Source organism: Chamaea fasciata, unplaced genomic scaffold (assembly GCF_029207755.1).
Source record: "Chamaea fasciata isolate MVZ Bird 193981 ecotype frontalis unplaced genomic scaffold, bChaFas1.0.hap1 SCAF_531, whole genome shotgun sequence".
In the NCBI taxonomy this organism is placed as follows: domain Eukaryota; kingdom Metazoa; phylum Chordata; class Aves; order Passeriformes; family Sylviidae; genus Chamaea; species Chamaea fasciata.
This window is the reverse complement of record NW_027094616.1, coordinates 2,459-20,748: the sequence shown is the minus strand read 5'-3', so window position 1 is coordinate 20,748 and position 18,290 is coordinate 2,459. Positions and strand designations below refer to the sequence as shown.

Here is an 18,290-nt window from a genome sequence, read left to right as displayed (position 1 = left end):
GCCTTAAATACCGCCGCAAGCCACGCCCACCGCGCGCCTTGATTGGGTCCGACCGCCTAAACCGCGCCCACCTCGCGCGCTGATTGGTCCATCAGGTGAAGCCGCGCCCAGCTGGTGAGGGGGCGCTCATGGCAATGGGGAGGAGGCGTAACCATAAGGGAGGGGGCGTGGCTAGGGAGGGAAGAGGCGTGGCCGGGTGAGTCACGTGATGGGGAGGGGAAATGAGGGGGGAAGCGGAAAAGAGCCGAAAGGTCCCGAAAATGGCCCAAAATTGGCCCAAAAATGGCCAAAAATGACCCAAAATGGCCAAAAAATGGCTCAAAAATGGCCCAAAATGGCCCAAAAATGGCTCAAAATGGCCCAAAAATGGCCCAAAAATGGCCCAAATGAGCCCAAAAATGTCCAAAATTGTCCCAAAAATGGCCCAAAATGGCCCAAAAATGACCCAAATGACCCCAAAATGACCCAAGAGGTCCAAAATTCTCCCCCCGACCCCTCCCCCCTCCCAAATTTCCCTCTCAAAATCCAAAAAAGCTCCAAAATTTCCATTTTTTCCCACCGTTTTCCTTCGGTTTATTCCGGGTTTTTTTGTTTTCCTCCCTGGGGATTAAAAATTCCCACCCCCAAAAAAGGAATTTTGGGGAATTTTGGGGATTTTTGAGGATTTGGGGGAATTTAAGGCAGAAATTAAAGGGATTTTCCTGGAAAAAAACTTCATGTTTTGGTCAGTTTGGGGGGAATTTTGGGGGGGTTTGGAGGTTTTTTGGATTCTTTTAGGGAATTCTGGGATTCGAGAAATCGGGGTCCCAAAACCCCCAAAATCCCCCCCAAAAACTCAATTTTGGGTGAATTTTTGTGCGGTTTTCAGAATGTTTGGGGGTTTTTTGGGATCCCAACCATTCCCAAACCCCCAATTTTTAGCCCAAAACACCCAAACGTCTCAAACTCCCCCCCGAATTCCCCATTTTTTACCCCGAGAATCCCGTTTTTTCTCATTTTCCCGTCGTTTCTGAGCCGATTTTCACAGGGTTTTCGATTTTTTTTATTATTTTTGGGGGTTTTTTTCGGGTTTTTTGGGGGTCCTGAGGGAATTTCCCCCCGAATTTGGGGGTTCAGAGGGCGAGCTGGCAGTGGCAGAGCTCCTTGTACATGAGGCGGCGCAGGTGGGGCATGTCCTGCTGCGTGAAGCTGAACGGGCGCCCCAGCGCCAGGAATTTGCAGTACTAAAAAAGGGGGAAAAACCAAAAAAAAGGCAAAATTTGGGGGTGAGGGGGTGGGGGAAAGTGGAGGAAAAATAGGGAAGAAAATGGGGGGAAAATGGGGAAAAAAAAGGGGGAAAAAAGGGAAAAATAAAGGGGATAAAAGCAGAAAAAAAAAAGGGAAAAAAGGGGAAAGTGTGAAAAAAGGGGGAAAAAGTGAAAAAAAAAACAAAAAAATGGGGAAAAAAAGAAAAAAGAAAAAATAAGAGAAAATGGAGGAAAAAAGAAAAAAATAAAGGAAAAAAAAGGGGGGAAAGTGTGAAAAAATGGGGGAAAAGTGAAAAAAAAACCAAAAAATGGGGGGAAAAAAACCCAAACAAACAAAAAAAAAGGAAAATGGAGGAAAAAAGAAAAAAAAAGGGAAAAATGGAGGAAAAACCAAAAAAAAGGGGAAAATGGAGGAAAAACAAAATAAAAGGGAAAAATGGAGGAAAAAGCAAAAAAATGGGGGGAGGGAAAGAAATTTGGGGGTGGGAAAAGGGAAAAAAGGAAAAATAAAATTAGAAATTGGTGGGAGGTTTGTGGATTAGAAGGTTGGGAAAAAATTATAAAATCGCCCCCAAAAACTGCCCCAAAATCCCCCCACAAAACAAACCAAAAATCCACACAAAAAAACCCAAAATTCACCCCCCAAAAACCCCCAAATCTCCCCAAATCCCCCCCAAAAAACCCAAATTCCCCCAAATCCCCCCAAAAAACCCCAAATCCCCCCAAATCCCCCCCAAATCCTCCCGAAATTCCCCCAAAAGTCCCCCAAATCCTTCCAAACCCCAAATTCCCCCCAAGTTCCACCAATTCCCCCCCAAAACCCAAAATTCCCCCAAATCCTCCCCAAAAAAACCCAAATCCCCCCAAAAATCCTCCCAAAATTCCCCCAAAACTCCCCCAAGTCCTTCCAAAACCCCCAAAATTCCCCCCAAATTCCGCAAATTCCCCAAAATCCCCCCAAAACTCCTCCCGAAATTCCCCCAAAAGTCCCCAAATCCTTCCAAATTCCCCCCAAATTCCGGCAATTCCCCCAAATTCTCCCCAAAAACCCCAAATCCCCCCAAAACTCCTCCCGAAATTCCCCCAAATGTCCCCAAATCCTTCCAAATTCCCCCCAAATTCTGGCAATTCCCCCAAATTCTCCCCAAAAACCCCAAATCCCCCCAAAACTCCTCCCGAAATTCCCCCAAATGTCCCCAAATCCTTCCAAATTCCCCCCAAATTCCCCCAAATTCCCCCCAAAAACCCCAAATCCCCCCAAAACTCCTCCCGAAATTCCCCCAAAAGTCCCCAAATCCTTCCAAATTCCCCCCAAATTCCGGCAATTCCCCGTCCGTTTGCCAGGATTGTCCCAGATTTCCCCGAAGTCCCGGGAATTTCCCCCGGCGCCCCCGACCTGCAGGACGAAGGCGCCGCAGTCGCTGTCGTTGTTCTGCCGGGCCACGTTCTGGGGGAAAAAACCCCAAATTTGGGCAATTTGAAGGGATTTGGGGGGAATTTTGGGGCTTCCCAAGGGGGATTTTAATGGGGGTTTCGAAAGGAATTGTTGGGAATTTTAAAGGGATTTTGGGGAGATTTTGGGGGGATTTTAAGGGCCGCCACCTGAGGGGGTTTGGGGCGGGTTTTTGGGGTGATTTTGGGCGGTTTTGGGTCTTTCTCAAAGCAGATTTTTGGGGTGATTTTGGGCGGGTTTGGGTCTTTCTCAAAGCAGATTTTTGGGGTGATTTTGGGCGGTTTTGGGTCTTTCTCAAAGCAGATTTTTGGGGTGATTTTGCGCGGGTTTGGGTCTTTCTCAAAGCAGATTTTTGGGGTGATTTTGGGCGGTTTTGGGTCTTTCTCAAAGCAGATTTTTGGGTGGATTTTGGGCGGTTTTGGGGCTCGGCCCTCACCATTTTGAAGGCTCCCCTCCAGCCCTCGCGGAAATCCGGCCGCTCCTTCTTGTCGGCCTCGGCCTGGAGGTAGCGGCAGATGTGCTGAAGGGGCGGGGCCAAAGGGGCGTGGTCAGTCGGGGAGGGGCCAAATAGGGCACAGTCGCATTGTTCACGCCCACCCTGTGTTCTGCCGTCAAGCCACACCCCCAAACACCAAGCCACGCCCCCAGAGTCCCAACCCAGAGCGTTTACACCACGCCGTCAATAACTAAGCCACGCCCCCCCAACCACGCCCCTTAAAGCCGCACCCACTTTTCCTTGCTGAGTGTTTGGTCTCGCCCACTTCCCCTTAGTCACGCCCTCAAAGTTAGCGCCCGCGCCCACTTTAAAAGAGGCCACGCCCACGATTTAGTAGCCACGCCCCTTCCCATTTAACCCACCTCCCCCAGGCCAAAAGAACGAAGGTTTTGCCCCCAAAATTTTGAGGCTTTCGGCCAATTTCAAACCATGCCCCTTTCTAATTAGAATACCCTGGCCACGCCCACTTTGGGAGCGGCCAGGCCTGTCCCCGCCCACCTTGGGGCAGCGGCGGTTGAGGGTCCTCTGGGAGTCGAAGTAGGTGATGGTTCTCCGGGCCACGTCCACGGCCACCAGCGACCAGTGCACCTCCAGGTGGATGGGGATCAGCAGCAGCTCCTTCCCGAAGATGTCCACCTGCCCGGGGGGCGGGGACACGCCTGGGACACGCCCACAGCGGGACACGCCCATTCGCCCCACCCGCCATGAAAAAAATCCCGGCGGAAATTGGGGAAATGTGAGGGGAATGAGGCGAAAAGGGGCGGGGACTAAAGAGTTAATGGGAGGCCACGCCCACTTTAGGGAAGCGATTAAATGGACACGCCCACAAAGAGGCCACGCCCACTCCAACCCCACCGCCAAATCCCAGTTAAAATTGGAGGAATTTCAGGAAAATTTGCAGAAACGAGTCAAAAATTGGGATGTAATGGCAGGCCACGCCCATCTGGGGGCGGGTAAGGAGATGGACACGCCCACAAAGAGGTCACGCCCACATCCATTTACACCCCGCCCCTCGTTTCCGTGATGCTGTTCTGCCCTCTAAAGTCACGCCCACACCTGGCCCAGCCGTGACCACGCCCACAGCCGGCCACACCCCATCTAAGCCCCGCCCCTCACGTTCTTGGTCCAGCGCTGGACGCCCTCGTAGCCGCGGGTTCGGAGCTTGTCGTAGAAAAAGGAGTTGAAGAAATGGACCTGGGGAAAGGGGCGGGGCTCACACCTGGGCCACGCCCACCCTGGTCACGCCCACCGCACCTGGGACACGCCCCCGCGGCGCTCACCTTGTCGGGCACGGCGTCCATGACCAGGTCCCCGTACATGTTCATCACCTGCGGGACCGCGAACGGCTCTTCAAACATCTCCAAAGCGTTCCCAGAAACTCCCAAAAATATCCAAAGAAATTCCCCAAAAACTCCCTCCCCCCCGAAAATTTTAAGAATCCCGAAAATTCCCTAAAAAACTCCCGAAAATTCTCCTAAAGATTATGAAAAAAAAAATCCAAAAAATTCCCTGAAAAGTTGTGGAAAAAAATCCCCCAAAAGTTTTCTAAAAATTTTTAAAAAATTCTGGAAAAATCCCTAAAATTTAACCAGAAAGTTCCCTAAAAAAAAAATCCCTAAAAATCCAAAAAATTGTCCAAAAAAATCTCCAAAAAATCAAAATAAAATCCTGGGGAGGGGGAAAAAAAAAAAATCCAAAAAATTCTCCAAAAATATCTTCCCAAAAAATCAAAATAAAATCCTGGAGAAAAAAAAAAAAAAAAAAAATCGAAAAAATTCTCTAAAAAAAATCTCCAAAAAAATTCAAATAAAATCCTGAAGGAAAAAAAAAAAAAAATCTCTATTAAAAAATCTCTAAAAAAATCAAGATAAAATCCCTGAAAAATCAAAAAAAAAAAAAAAAATTCCAAAAAATTCTCTAAAAAAAAAAAATCAAAATAAATCAAAATAAAATCCCGGGGAAAAAAAAGAATCAAAAAAATTCTCTAAAAAAAAAAAAATCTCTAAAAAAATCAAGATAAAATCCCTGAAAAATCAAAAAAAAAATCCAAAAAAATTCCAAAAAAATCCCCCCAAAAATCCAAACCACAATCCCCCCCCCCAAATCCCAACCATTCCCCTAAAATTTCCCTAAACCGCCCCGACTCCGCGGATCGTTGCCGGCGCCCCAACCGCCCCCGACCTGGTCGTTGAGCCAGTTGGGCCCGTAGAGGGTCTGCAGGTCGTCCATGGTGAGCACGTGGCGTTTGTAGCTGACGCGGAAACCGCGCAGCAGCGCCGTGCCCGGGAGCCGCTGGTAGGACTGCAGCAGCTGCTGCACCGAGCCGCGCCTGCCGCGGGAAACACGGAAAACACGGCTTTGGGAACAGGCCGTCCCACGCCCACCGGGGCTTTAGAGCATTCGGGGGGAAATTACGGGATTTTAGAAAAAAAAAAATCGTGAAAACGGGGTGAAAAACGAGAGAGTGAGTGGGGAAAAGAGGAAGGGAAAAGGTGAGAAAATTTCCCCCCCCCAAAAAAAAAACCCCGTTAAATAATAAACGTCCCGGAATTTCCCCGAAGGTCGCACGCAAATTCCTGAAGAAGCCGCACAAAAAATCGGTCCCCCCCCCCCCAAAATTCTCGTGAGGTCCCCACAGAATTCCCGAGAAATTCCCGCAGAGCTCCCCCGAGAAAACGCCACAAAACCACGCCACGAAGCTCTCCCGAAGAGATTCCCGAAATCCCGTAAAAATCATCCAAACCCACCCCCACGGGCCCCCAGAAACGCCGGAATCCCTCAAAACTCCCCCCAAAACCCCCCAAAATTCCAAGAGCTCCCCGAAATCGGCCGAATTTTCCCCAAGATCCCCTCACCTCTGCGGGGTGCTGAACTCCTGCTGGAAAATGTCCTCGAGCTTCTCCACGACCTCGTCGGCGCTGACGGGGATGAGGCTCCCGTAGGCCTGCAGGAACTCGTCCAGAATGCCTGGAAAATCCCCAAAAACCCCCAAAAGTCGGCAAAACTTCCCCCAAAATCCGACAAATTCAACCCGGAAAAAACCCCCGTGAAATTACCGCAAAGATCCGCCGCAACTCGGGGAAATTTAACCCGAAACCCCCCAGAATTCTCAGGAAAACCAACCAGAAATCCAGAGAATTCCACTCAAAATCCACAAAACTCCCACAAAATTCCCCAGAAATCCACAGAATTCCCCAAATCCCCAGCGTTCCACCAAAAACGCACCGAATTTCCAAAAATCCCCAAATTTCACCCCCAAACCCACAAAATTCCCGGAAATTTGGGGAAGCGCGAACCCCTGAAGAGTTCCCGTTCCCGGTGACGTCATCGCCCGAACCTCCGTCGCCCCATGACGTCATCAACCCGATCCCCGCCCCGTTTGATGACGTCACCGCTGACGTCACTCACTCTGCACGCAGGTCACGTGTTCCTCCCGCAGAGGGGGGCTGGGCTGCCCGGGGGGCGTGGCCCGCGCGGAGGGTGTGGCCAGCGGGGCGTGACCGGCGGGACGTGGCTCAACCTCTGCCCCGCCTCCTCCGGTGACGTTGGTGATTAGGATGGGGGCGTGGCCGGTGGGGGGAGGGGCTCCAGGGGGGGAGGGGCAGCCCAGGAGCGGCCCCGCCCCTGCCCCTCCCCCCCCCAGCCCGTTCAGGAGGGGCCCTGAAAACAAAAAAAAAAACAAAATTCGCTTTTTTCACCCCAAAATCGCCACCACACCCCCTTAAGCCACACCCCTTTATTTAGGGACCCACCCCTCGGGCTAATTGCCCCGCCTACACCCAAATTTGGGCCTCTCCCACCAAAATGTTGTGGCCCCGCCCACAATTTCAGGGCTCCTCCTCCTTCCCCAAATTTGGGAACTGTTTGGGATTTAGGCCCCTCCCTCTAATTTGGGAACCCCGCCCCCAAATTCAAACCCCTTCCCAAAAAATTAAGCCACGCCCCCAAAATTTAACCCCCTCCCCAAATATCCAAAATTAAATTTCATGGCCCCGCCCACAAATCCAAGTCCCACCCCCAAATTTAGGCTCCTCCCCATTTTACTCCCAAATTTAAGTCCCTCCCTCCAATTGAAGCCCCTCCCCTTTTCCCCTCCCCCCTTTTTTCACTCACCTTCCTCCTCCCCTCCCCCCAGCCCCTCCCCCACCTCCCCCTCCCCAAACCCCTCCTGTGGGGGGAGGGGCGGCAGCCCCAGCGCGGGGGGCGGGTGGGGGAGGGGCAGCGGCAGGTGGGGGAGAGGCTGAAACCCCTCTGGAAAAGGAGGCGTGGCCACAAGAGGAGGCGAGGGGAAAGTGGGCGTGGCCACGCCCCCTCCTTTCCTCAGCAGCATTTCTGAGGTTTTGGAGGCGGGGAAACTGCGAGGAGGGGGCGTGGCTTTGCGGTGGAGGCCGCGCCCTTTCCGGCGGTGGGCGGGGCTTCCCCAAAAGATCCCGCCCCGGCTCAGGAGGAGCCGCAGGAGGCGCCGCAGCCGCCGCCGGGAGGCGCTCTTGCGCCGCCACAGCTTGGAAGGGCGTGGCCCCTCTGAAGCCACGCCCACTCCGCCTCCGATCCGGGCCGGGTTTGGCCCCGCCCAAAACGGCTCCGAGGGGGGAGGGGGAGGGGAGAGGGAGGGGCTGGGAGAGGCCCCGCCCCCCGTCCCGGAGTTTGGCGGCGCCTCCTTCATGGCCTGGAAAGGGTTAATGGGATAATTAGGGCGGGTTAATTGGGAGGAGGGGTTAATTAGGGGGGCAGCCCACCTAAAAAAAATTGGGGAACGGTAATTCCCGACATTCCCGTCAATTCCCCCAAAAATTCCCGTTCAACTCCCAACATTCCCAGAGTTCCAGAAATTCCCAATAAATTCCTCCTAAACCCAACATTCCCACCGAATTCCCATTAAACCCCCAAACATTCCCAGTGGTTCTCCCGGAATTCCCACTGAGTGTCCCCAAATTATCATTAAATCCCGAAAATTCCCATTAAATCCCGGAAATTCCCATCACATCCCTCCCCGTTTATCAATAAGCCCCAAAAATTCCAATTGAATCCCCAAAATTTCCATGAAATCCCAAAAATCCCCATTAATTCCCCCCAAATCATGAGGAAATCTCCCCGAAAATTCCCGTTAGACCTCCACAATTCCCGTAAGATCCCGAAAATCCCAAAGAAATCCCGCGAGTTTCAATTCCATCCCCCCCCAAATTCCATCGAACTCCCAAAATTCCCACCGATTCCCCCAAAACCCCCCAACAATCCCCCAGATTTCCCCCAAGATTCCCAGAATTCCCCCAAAATTCCCGGAATTCCCCCAAATTCCCAGAATTCTCCCAAAATTCCCATAAAACCCCCAAATCCCCGTTATCCCCTCAGACCCCAAACAAACCCCCAAAATTCCCATTCCCCCCCCCCAGAAAAGTCCCATCAAAACCCCGAAATTCCCTTTTTTTGCCCCAAAAAATCCCCAATTTTCCCCCTCCAAAATTCCCAATTTCCCCCCAAAATTCCCTTTTCCCCTCCCCCGCCTCTCCGGAGCCCCTCCCCCATCTCCGGCCGGGATTTTTGGGATAAATTCGGGATTTTTGGGGTTTTTTTGGGAATTTTTGGGCTCCGCGCTCACCCCGGGCCGGCCGCGCTCGGGTCCCTCCCCGCCGGCGCCGGCCGATGACGTCATCTATCAGCGCAAGGAGGCGGGACGCGTTCTAACCAATCGCCGTTCTCCCTTCGGAGCACGCCTCCACTTCGGCCACGCCTTCTCTTTTCGCCCTCGCGCTTTACGGCTGCGCTGTCGCCATGGAGACAGCGGCCGGGCCGCGGGACGTCCTGGGATCGCTCCACCTTTAAACCGTCGCCATGGAGACGGCGGGGCCGCCGCGGGGCACCATGGGATAGCTCGGCCTTTAACTGGGGGGATTTGTTTTCCCTCAAATTCTGGTTTTTATCCCGATTTAAAGCGCCGGGAATTCGGGGATTCATTCTCTTTTCCGGGATTCACTGCTGTTTAAGGCGCAAAGAACTGTGGGATATATTCCCCCCAACGCGCGGAGGTTCATGGGATTTATTCCCCCCCTTGTGACGCAATGCATCTTGGGATTTATTCCCCCTCATCGAACTAAGCATCATGGACTTTATTCCCCTTTTGTGACGCAAAGCATCATGGGATTTATCCCCCCTTAAGCCACGTGACTCTCTGGCGTTCAGGATTTTATTTGGGATTTTGGGGGATTTTGGAGGAATTTTGGGGGGTCCCCGGAGGGTCTCGGGGGGATTTGGGGCTCCCGGGGGTGGAACCTGGGGGGAAATCCCAAATTTGGGGCATTTGGGGGGGAAAAGAGGCTCCGGGAGCCCCGAAATTTGGGAATTTTGGGGGATGAAGAGGATCCGGACTTTCCCAGATTTGGGGATTTTTTGGGAAAAAGGGGGAGCGGGGCCAAACATTTTGGCATTTCGGGATTCGAGACCCCAAAAATTCTGGGAATTTCGGGATTCGGGGGGTTTTTTGGGGCTCAGACCCCCCCCAAATTTGGGTTCTTTGGGACTGGGGCCCCCAGAATTTCGGGAATTCGGGGTTTTTATGGGAAGGGCGTGTCCGGGGGCCGGTGCAGCGCCGCGTCCAGCCCCGTGCCCAGCGCGCAGCCGCCCGTGAGCGCCAGCGCCCCCCACAGGCAGAGCCGGTCCACGGCCATGGCCAGGGCGCGCCACTCGTCCTGCGCCTGGGTTGGGGGGAAAACGCGGGAAATCGGGAAAAACCAACGGGAAATCGGGGAAAAACAAACGGGAAATCGGGAAAAACCAACGGGAAATCGGGGAAAAACAAACGGGAAATCGGGAAAAACCAACGGGAAATCGGGGGAAAAAAAAAAAAAAACAAAACGGGAAAATCGGGGGAGAAACGAGGAAAATAACGGGGGGAATAATGGGGGGGGAAACGGGGAAAATGTCCCAAATTTCACCCCCCAGGTGTGCCCCAGGTGTGTTTTTGGGTGTCCCAGGTGTGTCCAGGTGTGTCCCAGGTGTCCCAGGTGTCCCCAGGTGTGTCCCAGGTGTCCCCAGGTGTGTTCAGGTGTGTCCCCAGGTGTCCCCAGGTGTCCCCAGATGTGTCCCAGGTGTCCCCACGTGTCTCCCTGGTGTCCCCAGGTGTCCCCAGGTGTGTCCCAGGTGTCCATAGGTGTCCCCAGGTGTCCCCAGTTGTCCCCAGGTGTGTCCCAGGTGTCCCCAGGTGTGTCCAGGTGTGTCCCCAGGTGTCCCCAGACGTGTCCCAGGTGTCCCCAGGTGTGTCCCTGGTGTCCCCAGGTGTCCCCAGGTGTGTTTTTGGTGTCCCCAGGTGTGTCCCAGGTGTGTTTTTGGTGTCCCCAGGTGTCCCCAGGTGACCCCAGGTGTGTCCCAGGTGTGTTTTTGGTGTCCCCAGGTGTCCCCAGGTGTGTCCCAGGTGTCCATAGGTGTCCCCAGGTGTCCCCAGGTGTATCCCAGGTGTGTTTTTGGTGTCCCCAGGTGTCTCCCTGGTGTCCCCAGGTGTCCCTAGGTGTGTCCCAGGTGTGTTTTTGGTGTCCCCAGGTGTGTCCCAGGTGTGTTTTTGGTGTCCCCAGGTGTCCCCAGGTGTGTCCCAGGTGTCCCCAGGTGTCCTCAGGTGTCCCCAGGTGTGTCCCAGGTGTGTCCCAGGTGTGTTTTTGGTGTCCCCAGGTGTGTCCCAGGTGTGTCCCAGGTGTGTCCCAGGTGTCTCCCTGGTGTCCCCAGGTGTCCCCAGGTGTCCCCAGGTGTCCCCAGGTGTGTCCCAGGTGTGTTTTTGGTGTCCCCAGGTGTCCCCAGGTGTGTCCCAGGTGTGTCCCAGGTGTGTCCCAGGTGTCTCCCTGGTGTCCCCAGGTGTCCCCAGGTGTCCTCAGGTGTCCCCAGGTGTGGTTTTGGTGTCCCCAGGTGTCCCCAGGTGTGTCCCAGGTGTGGTTTTGGTGTCCCCAGGTGTCCCCAGGTGTGGTTTTGGGGCGCCCCCCTCACCTGCCGCCTCCTCTCTCTCTCCTGCAGGCTCCGGGCGATGACGTCAGCGGCGGCCGCGGCCTCGCGCAGCTCGGGCGGGAATTTTGGGGCCAGTTTCGGGGATTTCGGGGCCGGAGCCGCGGATTGCGGGGAGGGGCGGCGCAGGAAATACTCGTCCCCGCCCACGGGGGGAGGGGCGGGGCCCTGGGGGGAGGGGGAGGGGCCGAGGGGGGTGGGGGAGGGGCGCAGGCCCAGGATCGGGGGCAGGCGATGGAGGAACACCTGGCGGGGGGGGAGGGGAGAAGGTGAGAGTTCACCTGGAAACCCCAAAATGTCCCAAAACTCCACCCGGGAACCCAAAACGTTCTCCGAAATCCCCACCGGGAGACCCCGGGAACCACCTGGGGCACATCCGGGGCCGCGCCCAGGTGCGCCCAGGTGCGTTTTGGGCCATTTCTGCGCCGGTTTTGGGCGGGGTTCCTTTTGGACTTCGGGGGTTTCCGGGTCCCCCCCTCACCTGCCGAGCCCAGGTGGGCATCCCGTGCGTGCCAGGTGAGCGGTGGTGCAGGTTGAGCACGCCCACGCTCAGCGCCACCACCAGCGCCAGCAGCACCAAGGTGCCCGTCAGGTAACGGCCGATCAGCGGCACCTGCAGCGACGTGGCCGGGACCTTGTCGGCCAAAAGGAGCAGGAACACGGTCAGGGTGAGCAAGGCGAACAGGCTGAGGGACATCTTCTCACCTGGACAGGTGTGACACACAGGTGAGCTCACCTGGGCAGGTGTGACACAGGTAACAGACAGGTGACACACAGGGAATGGGACAGGAGGAGCAGGAACACGGTCAGGGTGAGCAGGGCGAACAGGGACAGCGACATCTTCTCACCTGGACAGGTGTGACAGGTGTGACACACAGGTGAGCTCACCTGGACAGGTAACAGACAGTGACAGGTAATGGGACACGGACAGGAGGAGCAGAACACAGTCAGGGTGAGCAGGGTGAACAGGGACAGCGACATCTTCTCACCTGGACAGGGAAGGGACAGGTGTGACACACAGGTGAGCTCACCTGGCCAGGTGTGACACAGGTAACACACAGGTAATGGGACACGGGCAGGTGTGACACAGATGTGACAAGAACAGGTCAGCAGACCCCAAACCTGGGGCCAATCCCCTCAGTTTTGGGGCCGACTTCCCCCGGATTTGGGGGTTTCTGTGGGGAATTTTAGGGATTCGGGGATTTGGGGATTTGGGGATTTTGGGATTCGGGGATTTGGGGATTCGGGGATTTGGGGTCTCACCTGCGTCGGGGGGCAGGTGGAAGACGCCCACGGCCAGCAGGGTGATGAGCACGCACGGCACCAGCACCGTGGCCAGGTAGAACAGCGGCTTCCTCTGCAGCACCAGGTGGAACGAGACTCCCACAGGTGAGGCCGGGGGGCCCCAGGGACCCCCCGAGCGGTGAACCAGCGTCCACTGCCCGTTCTCTGCAGGTGAGGGACAGGTGAGACACCTGAGAACCCAAAAACCCCAAAAATCCGCCCCCAGACCCCCAAAAATGCCGTTTAAACCCCTCGAAACACACCTTGGAACGCCAAAAACCCTCCAAAAACCCCAAACCCAGCCCTGAGGGTCAACTGCCCGCTCTCTGCAGGTGAGGGACAGGTGAGACCCCAAAAAATCCCGAAATCCCCCCAAAAAACTCCCATCAAAATCGTCACAGTCTCCCCGCCCCAAGCCCCCCCCCAATCCACCCCAAAAACCCCCAAAAAAACCGATTAAAAAAAAAAAAAATCAAAATACACCCAAAAAACCCCCGAGATCTACCTGGAAACCCCAAAAAACAAAACAAAACAACAAAAAAACCCCCCAAAAAAACCAAAACAACAAGAAAAAAACCCAAAACCCCCAAAATCCACCCCAAAGAACCCCCCTGAGAAACCCTGAAAATAAAAAAAGCCAAAACCCGACATAAATAAAACCTCAAACCGCTCCTGGGGCAGCCCGAGACACACCTGGGACCCCCAAAGGCCCCAAATCCCCGGAATTCGCCCCAAACCTGACCCTGGAAGTCGGGGGGCAGCAGCACCTGGGCCGCCCCCGGGCGCAGCCGCAGCTCGGCGGGGCCGTAGGTGCCCGAGCGGAAATTCAGGGAGCAGTTCTGCCAGTCGAAGGGGAAATGGGACACCTGGGGGGAGGAAAAAAAAAATCCCCAAATCCTCGGGATTGACCCCAAAAAAATCCCGTTAAAAAAACAAACAAAAAAAAAATCCCCCCAAAATAAAAAAAAAAAAAAATTTAAAAATCGGCCCAAAATGCCTAAAAACCGCCCCCAAGAAACCCCCAAAATCCCTGCAAAAAGCCCCCACAAAAACCCCAAAGAATCCCTGTCGAGAATCCCAGACTACCTTCCCAAAAACCCCCCAAAAACCCAAAAAAAAGTCACTTTGAAAACCCCCCAAACGTCCCCAAAATCCCTTTAAAAAAATCCCCAAAAAATCCTTAAAAAAAAAAAAAAAAATAAAATCCCCCCAAATCCCCCAAAAAATCCCCCCAAAAATCCCCAAAAAAAATCCCCCAAAATCCCCAGAAATTGCCCCAAACCCTCCAAATTTCCCCAAATTCCCCCAAACCCGGACCCTGATGGGGCAGCGGCTGCGGAACAGGGCCGGGGGTCTCCAGGTGACGGCGCCGTCGGAGGTGACGATGGCGCGGACCCCCAGGGACACCCCGAACTCCCCGTCGTTGCTGCGGAAAGGGGAAAAGGGGTCACGGGAACACGGAAAATCCCCAAAAACTAAAAAAAACACAAAAAATCCCCAAAGAAACAGCAACAAAGAAAACCCGAAAACAGCCTCCCTCCCCCGAAAAAAACCCCAAAATAATAAATAAAAAACCCAAATTGAAACCCCCCCCCCAAAAAAAAGAAACCCCAAAATAATCCCACCGAAAAAAAACAACCGAACAAAACAAAAAAAAACCCAAAAAAACCAAAAAATCCCCAGCCCCAAACCCCCGAAAACAAACCAAAAAACTGGAACCCCCCCAAAACAACAACAACAAAAAAAAAACCCCCAAATGAACCTTAAAAACCCCAAACCACCCAAAACATCCCAAAAACAGAGAAAAAAAAAATCCCCAAAGAGTCCCGAAAAGGACCCGAAATATCCCCAAACGCCCCAAAATTACCCCCCAAAACATCCCTTGTAACTCTCAAAAACCAAAAAGAAATCCCCCAAAAAATTCCCCCAAAAAATTCCCCCCCAAAATTCCCGAAAAATTCCCGAAAAATTCCCGAAAATTCCCGAAAAATTCCCGAAGAATTCCCGCATTTCTCCGGTACTTGTTGTCCAGCCCCACATCTGGCAGCCAGATGTGCTGGGCCGGCACCCGCAGCGCCGTCACCCCGCCGTGGTCTCGCGGCTCCCACGACAGACGAGGGTCCCGCCAGCTCTGGGGGGACGAGGAATTATTGGGGAACCCCAAAAAAACCCAAAATCCACCCCGAAAAAACCCAAAATCTGCCCCGAAAAAACCAAAAAAATCCACCCCGAAAACCCCCAAAATCCACCTCGAAAAAAACCAAAATCCAACCGAAAAAATCCCAAAATCCACCCCCCAAAAAACCCCAAAATTCACCCCAAAAAACCCAAAATCCACCCCCAAAAAACCCCAAAATTCACCCCCCAAAAAACCCAAAATCCACCTCAAAAAAACCCAAAAAATCCACCCCGAAAAAAACCAAAATCTGCCCCCCAAAAAAACCCCAAAATTCACCCCCCAAAAACCCCAAAACCAACCAGCAAAATTCCACCCGAAATCCACCCCCGAAAACGCCGAAATTCCCCAAAATCCGCCCCCAAACCCACCAGGACCCCCCAAACTTGCCCCAAATCCCCGAATTTGCCCCAAATCCCCGAATTTGCCCCAAATCCCCGAATTTCCCCCAAATCCTCTCACCAGGTTCAGGTAAACTTTGGTCGTCATCTCCTCGTTCTTCTCATCCTGGAGGATTTCGGATTTTTGGGGGTTTTGGGGTTTTTTGGGGGGTTTGGGGTTTTTTGGGTTTTTTTGGGGGGGTCATGACCCAAACAAAAACCCCCCAAAACCCCCGAATTCCACCCCAAAATCCGCCCCTGAATCGACCTTCCCCGATCCCTGAATTTTCCCTCCAAAACCTCCAAAATTCCCCCAAAATCCCCGAAAAAATTCCCCAAAATCCATCAGAACTCCCCCAAAATTCCCTCAAATCCCCCCAAACGTCCCCAAAGCGCCCCCCAAACCTTTCCGGCCCCCCCAATCTCCTCTTGAACCCGCCTAAATCCCCCGAATTCACCCCAAATCTCCCCAAATTCTCCCCCCAAATCCCCCCAAATCCCCCAAACCCCCCCAAAACCCCAAATCTCCCCCAACCCCCCAAAATTCCCCCCGAAATCTCCCCAATTCTTCTCAAAACCCCCCTAAAATCTCCCCAAATCCCCCCAAACCCCCCAAAATTCCCCCCGAAATCTCCCCAATTCTTCTCAAAACCCCCCCAAAATCCCCCCAAATCCCCCCAAACCCCCCAAAAACCCCAAATCTCCCCCAAACCCCCCAAAATTCTCCCCGAAATCTCCCCAATTCTTCTCAAAACCCCCCTAAAATCTCCCCAAAGCCCCCCAAACCCCCCAAAAACCCCAAATCCCCCCAAATCCCCCAAAATTCCCCCCGAAATCTCCCCAAATCTTCTCAAAACCCCCCTAAAATCTCCCCAAATCCCCCCAAATCCCCCAAAATTCCCCCCGAAATCTCCCCAAATCTTCTCAAAACCCCCCCAAAATCCCCCCAAATCCCCCCAAACCCCCCAAAAACCCCAAATCTCCCCCAAACCCCCCAAAATTCTCCCCGAAATCTCCCCAATTCTTCTCAAAACCCCCCTAAAATCTCCCCAAAGCCCCCCAAACCCCCCAAAAACCCCAAATCCCCCCCAAACCCCCCAAAATTCCCCCCGAAATCTCCCCAAATCTTCTCAAAACCCCCCCAAAATCCCCCCAAATCCCCCAAAATCCCCCAAAATTCCCCCCGAAATCTCCCCAAATCTTCTCAAAACCCCCCCAAAATCTCCCCAAAGCCCCCCAAACCCCCCCGGGACCCCCAGATTCCGCCGCCCGTACCAGCCCCACGAGCTGGGCCAGCTCCAGCCCCACGGTCACCGGCACCGGGACCCCCCCGGGCCCCCCCGGGCGGACCCCGGCCCGGTACGGCGCCAGCAGCGCCCGGAGCAGCCCCGGGGACCCCCGGCCTGGGGGAGGGGGATCGGGGTGGATTTGGGGGGTTTGGGGGATTTGGGGGATTTGGGGGATTTGGGGGAATTTGGGGGGTTTGGGGGATTTGGGGGGATTTGGGGGATTTGGGGGATTTGGGGGATTTGGGGGGTTTGGGGGATTTGGGGGATTTGGGGGATTTGGGGGATTTGGGGGGTTTGGGGGGAATTTGGGGGGATTTGGGGGGATTGGGGTGGATTTGGGGGGATTTGGGGGGATTGGGGTGAATTCGGGGGGTTTGGGGTGGATTTGGGGGATTTGGGGTGAATTTGGGGGATTGGGGTGAATTTGGGGGATTTGGGGTGAATTCGGGGGTTTGGGGGGGATTGGGGGGGATTGGGGTGAATTTGGGGGGATTGGGGTGAATTTGGGGGATTTGGGGTGGATTTGGGGGGTTTGGGGTGGATTTGGGTGGATTTGGGGGATTTGGGGGGATTTGGGGGATTTGGGGGATATTTGGGGGGATTGGGGTGAATTCGGGGGGTTTGGGGTGGATTTGGGGGGTTTGGGGGATTTGGGGGGATTTGGGGGGATTTGGGGGGATTGGGGTGAATTTGGGGGATTTGGGGGGTTTGGGGGAATTTGGGGGGATTGGGGTGGATTTGGGGGATTTGGGGGATTTGGGGGGTTTGGGGTGGATTTGGGGGATTGGGGTGGATTTGGGGGATTGGGGTGAATTTGGGGGATTTGGGGTGGATTTGGGGGGTTTGGGGGGTTTGGGGGATTTGGGGGATTTGGGGGATTTGGGGGATTTGGGGGGTTTGGGGGGTTTGGGGTGGATTTGGGGGGTTTGGGGGATTTGGGGGGATTTGGGGGGATTTGGGGGGATTGGGGTGAATTTGGGGGATTTGGGGGATTTGGGGGGATTTGGGGGGATTTGGGGGATTTGGGGGATTTGGGGGATTTGGGGGGTTTGGGGGGTTTGGGGTGGATTTGGGGGGTTTGGGGGATTTGGGGGGATTTGGGGGGATTTGGGGGGATTGGGGTGAATTTGGGGGATTTGGGGGATTTGGGGGGATTTGGGGGGATTTGGGGGATTTGGGGGATTTGGGGGATTTGGGGGATTTGGGGGGTTTGGGGTGGATTTGGGGGGTTTGGGGGGTCCTGGGGGGTCCCGAGGGGGATTTGGGGCGGTTTAGGGTGGATTCGGGGAGGTCTCAAAGGGATTTCGGGGGTCCCGGGGGGGATTGGGGGTTCCCTGGAAAGTTTTTTGGGGTAAATTTGGGGAATTTTTGGGGTATTTTAAGGGAAAGACTCCCGGGGTATTTTGGGGTAAATTTTGGGATTTTGGGGTAAATTTGGGGGATTTTGGGGTAAATTTGGGGATTTTGGGGTAAATTTTGGGATTTTGGGGTAAATTTTGGGGATTTTGGGGTACATTTGGGGATTTTGGGGTAAATTTTTGGGTTTTGGGAGTAAATTTGGGGATTTGGGGTAAATTTTTGGGATTTGGGAGTAAATTTGGGGGATTTTGGGGTAAATTTTGGGGATTTGGGGTCCCGGGGGTACCGGAGTCCAGCAGCAGCAGGAGCAGGAGGAGGAGGAGGGTCGGGGGGGCTCCGAGGCTGAAGGCGGCCATGGCCGGAGTGGGGGAGGGGCGGCCGCACCTGCTCCGGATGTGGGGGAGGGGCGGGAGGGGGAGGGGGGGGGGTTTGGAAAATTCCGCCCCTCCCCCCCCGGAACTGACCCGGGATTGACCCCGGCCCCTCCCCCCAGCCCCAAAATTCTGACACCCCCCCCCCCAAATTCTGACCACGCCCACCCCAAATTCTGACCACGCCTCCACGTTCCGACCCCGCCCACGCCGAATTCTGGCCCCGCCCACCCCAAACCGGCCGACACTGGTCCG

General features: G+C 54.4%; 3 protein-coding genes across 3 annotated transcripts; all 3 read right to left on the bottom strand.

The window, feature by feature from the left end:
• Positions 1 to 1,018: 1,018 nt before the first annotated feature.
• SENP3 (SUMO specific peptidase 3) lies at positions 1,019 to 8,889 on the bottom strand. The gene is made up of 11 exons (XM_066208918.1): positions 8,793 to 8,889; positions 7,310 to 7,862; positions 6,605 to 6,856; positions 6,052 to 6,163; positions 5,378 to 5,525; positions 4,477 to 4,524; positions 4,313 to 4,390; positions 3,695 to 3,832; positions 3,137 to 3,220; positions 2,644 to 2,694; positions 1,019 to 1,223 (listed from the first exon to the last, which is right to left on the bottom strand). Exons 1-11 carry the CDS (start codon positions 8,844 to 8,846, stop codon positions 1,113 to 1,115), a joined length of 1,629 nt encoding a protein of 542 aa, XP_066065015.1. The 5' UTR covers positions 8,847 to 8,889; the 3' UTR covers positions 1,019 to 1,112.
• Positions 8,890 to 9,363: 474 nt separating this feature from the next.
• Positions 9,364 to 14,339, bottom strand: LOC136305626 (acetylcholine receptor subunit beta-like). Its single transcript, XM_066208926.1, has 7 exons — positions 14,317 to 14,339; positions 13,778 to 13,886; positions 13,203 to 13,326; positions 12,440 to 12,625; positions 11,658 to 11,881; positions 11,162 to 11,422; positions 9,364 to 9,885 (listed from the first exon to the last, which is right to left on the bottom strand). Exons 1-7 carry the CDS (start codon positions 14,337 to 14,339, stop codon positions 9,745 to 9,747), a joined length of 1,068 nt encoding a protein of 355 aa, XP_066065023.1. The 3' UTR covers positions 9,364 to 9,744.
• On the bottom strand, positions 14,247 to 18,020 carry LOC136305622 (acetylcholine receptor subunit beta-like). The gene is made up of 4 exons (XM_066208919.1): positions 17,951 to 18,020; positions 16,292 to 16,419; positions 15,099 to 15,143; positions 14,247 to 14,591 (listed from the first exon to the last, which is right to left on the bottom strand). The coding sequence occupies exons 1-4, from the start codon at positions 18,018 to 18,020 to the stop codon at positions 14,352 to 14,354; spliced, it is 483 nt and encodes a 160-aa protein (XP_066065016.1). The 3' UTR covers positions 14,247 to 14,351.
• Positions 18,021 to 18,290: the final 270 nt, after the last annotated feature.

Bases quoted from the DNA above. Each gene is read 5' to 3' on its own strand.
- SENP3 (XM_066208918.1), bottom strand. From the start codon at position 8,846: ATGACGTCATCGGCCGGCGCCGGCGGGGAGGGACCCGAGCGCGGCCGG. The intron at 3,833-4,312 runs GTGAGGGGCGGG...CCCCCCGGGCAG, and splicing joins TCCAGCGCTGGACCAAGAAC to GTGGACATCTTCGGGAAGGA. The intron at 1,224-2,643 runs GTCGGGGGCGCC...CCCCTTTTTTAG, and splicing joins GCGGCGCCTTCGTCCTGCAG to TACTGCAAATTCCTGGCGCT.
- LOC136305626 (XM_066208926.1), bottom strand. From the start codon at position 14,339: ATGTTTTGGGGGGTAATTTTGGG. The intron at 13,887-14,316 runs GCGTTTGGGGAT...CCCTTTCCGCAG, and splicing joins TTTTGGGGGGTAATTTTGGG to CAACGACGGGGAGTTCGGGG. The intron at 12,626-13,202 runs GTCAGGTTTGGG...CCTCACCTGCAG, and splicing joins GCTGCCCCCCGACTTCCAGG to AGAACGGGCAGTGGACGCTG.
- LOC136305622 (XM_066208919.1), bottom strand. From the start codon at position 18,020: ATGGCCGCCTTCAGCCTCGGAGCCCCCCCGACCCTCCTCCTCCTCCTG. The intron at 16,420-17,950 runs GTACCCCCGGGA...CCCCTCCCCCAG, and splicing joins CCTGCTGCTGCTGGACTCCG to GCCGGGGGTCCCCGGGGCTG. The intron at 14,592-15,098 runs GTGAGAGGATTT...TCGTCCCCCCAG, and splicing joins CCAAAGTTTACCTGAACCTG to AGCTGGCGGGACCCTCGTCT.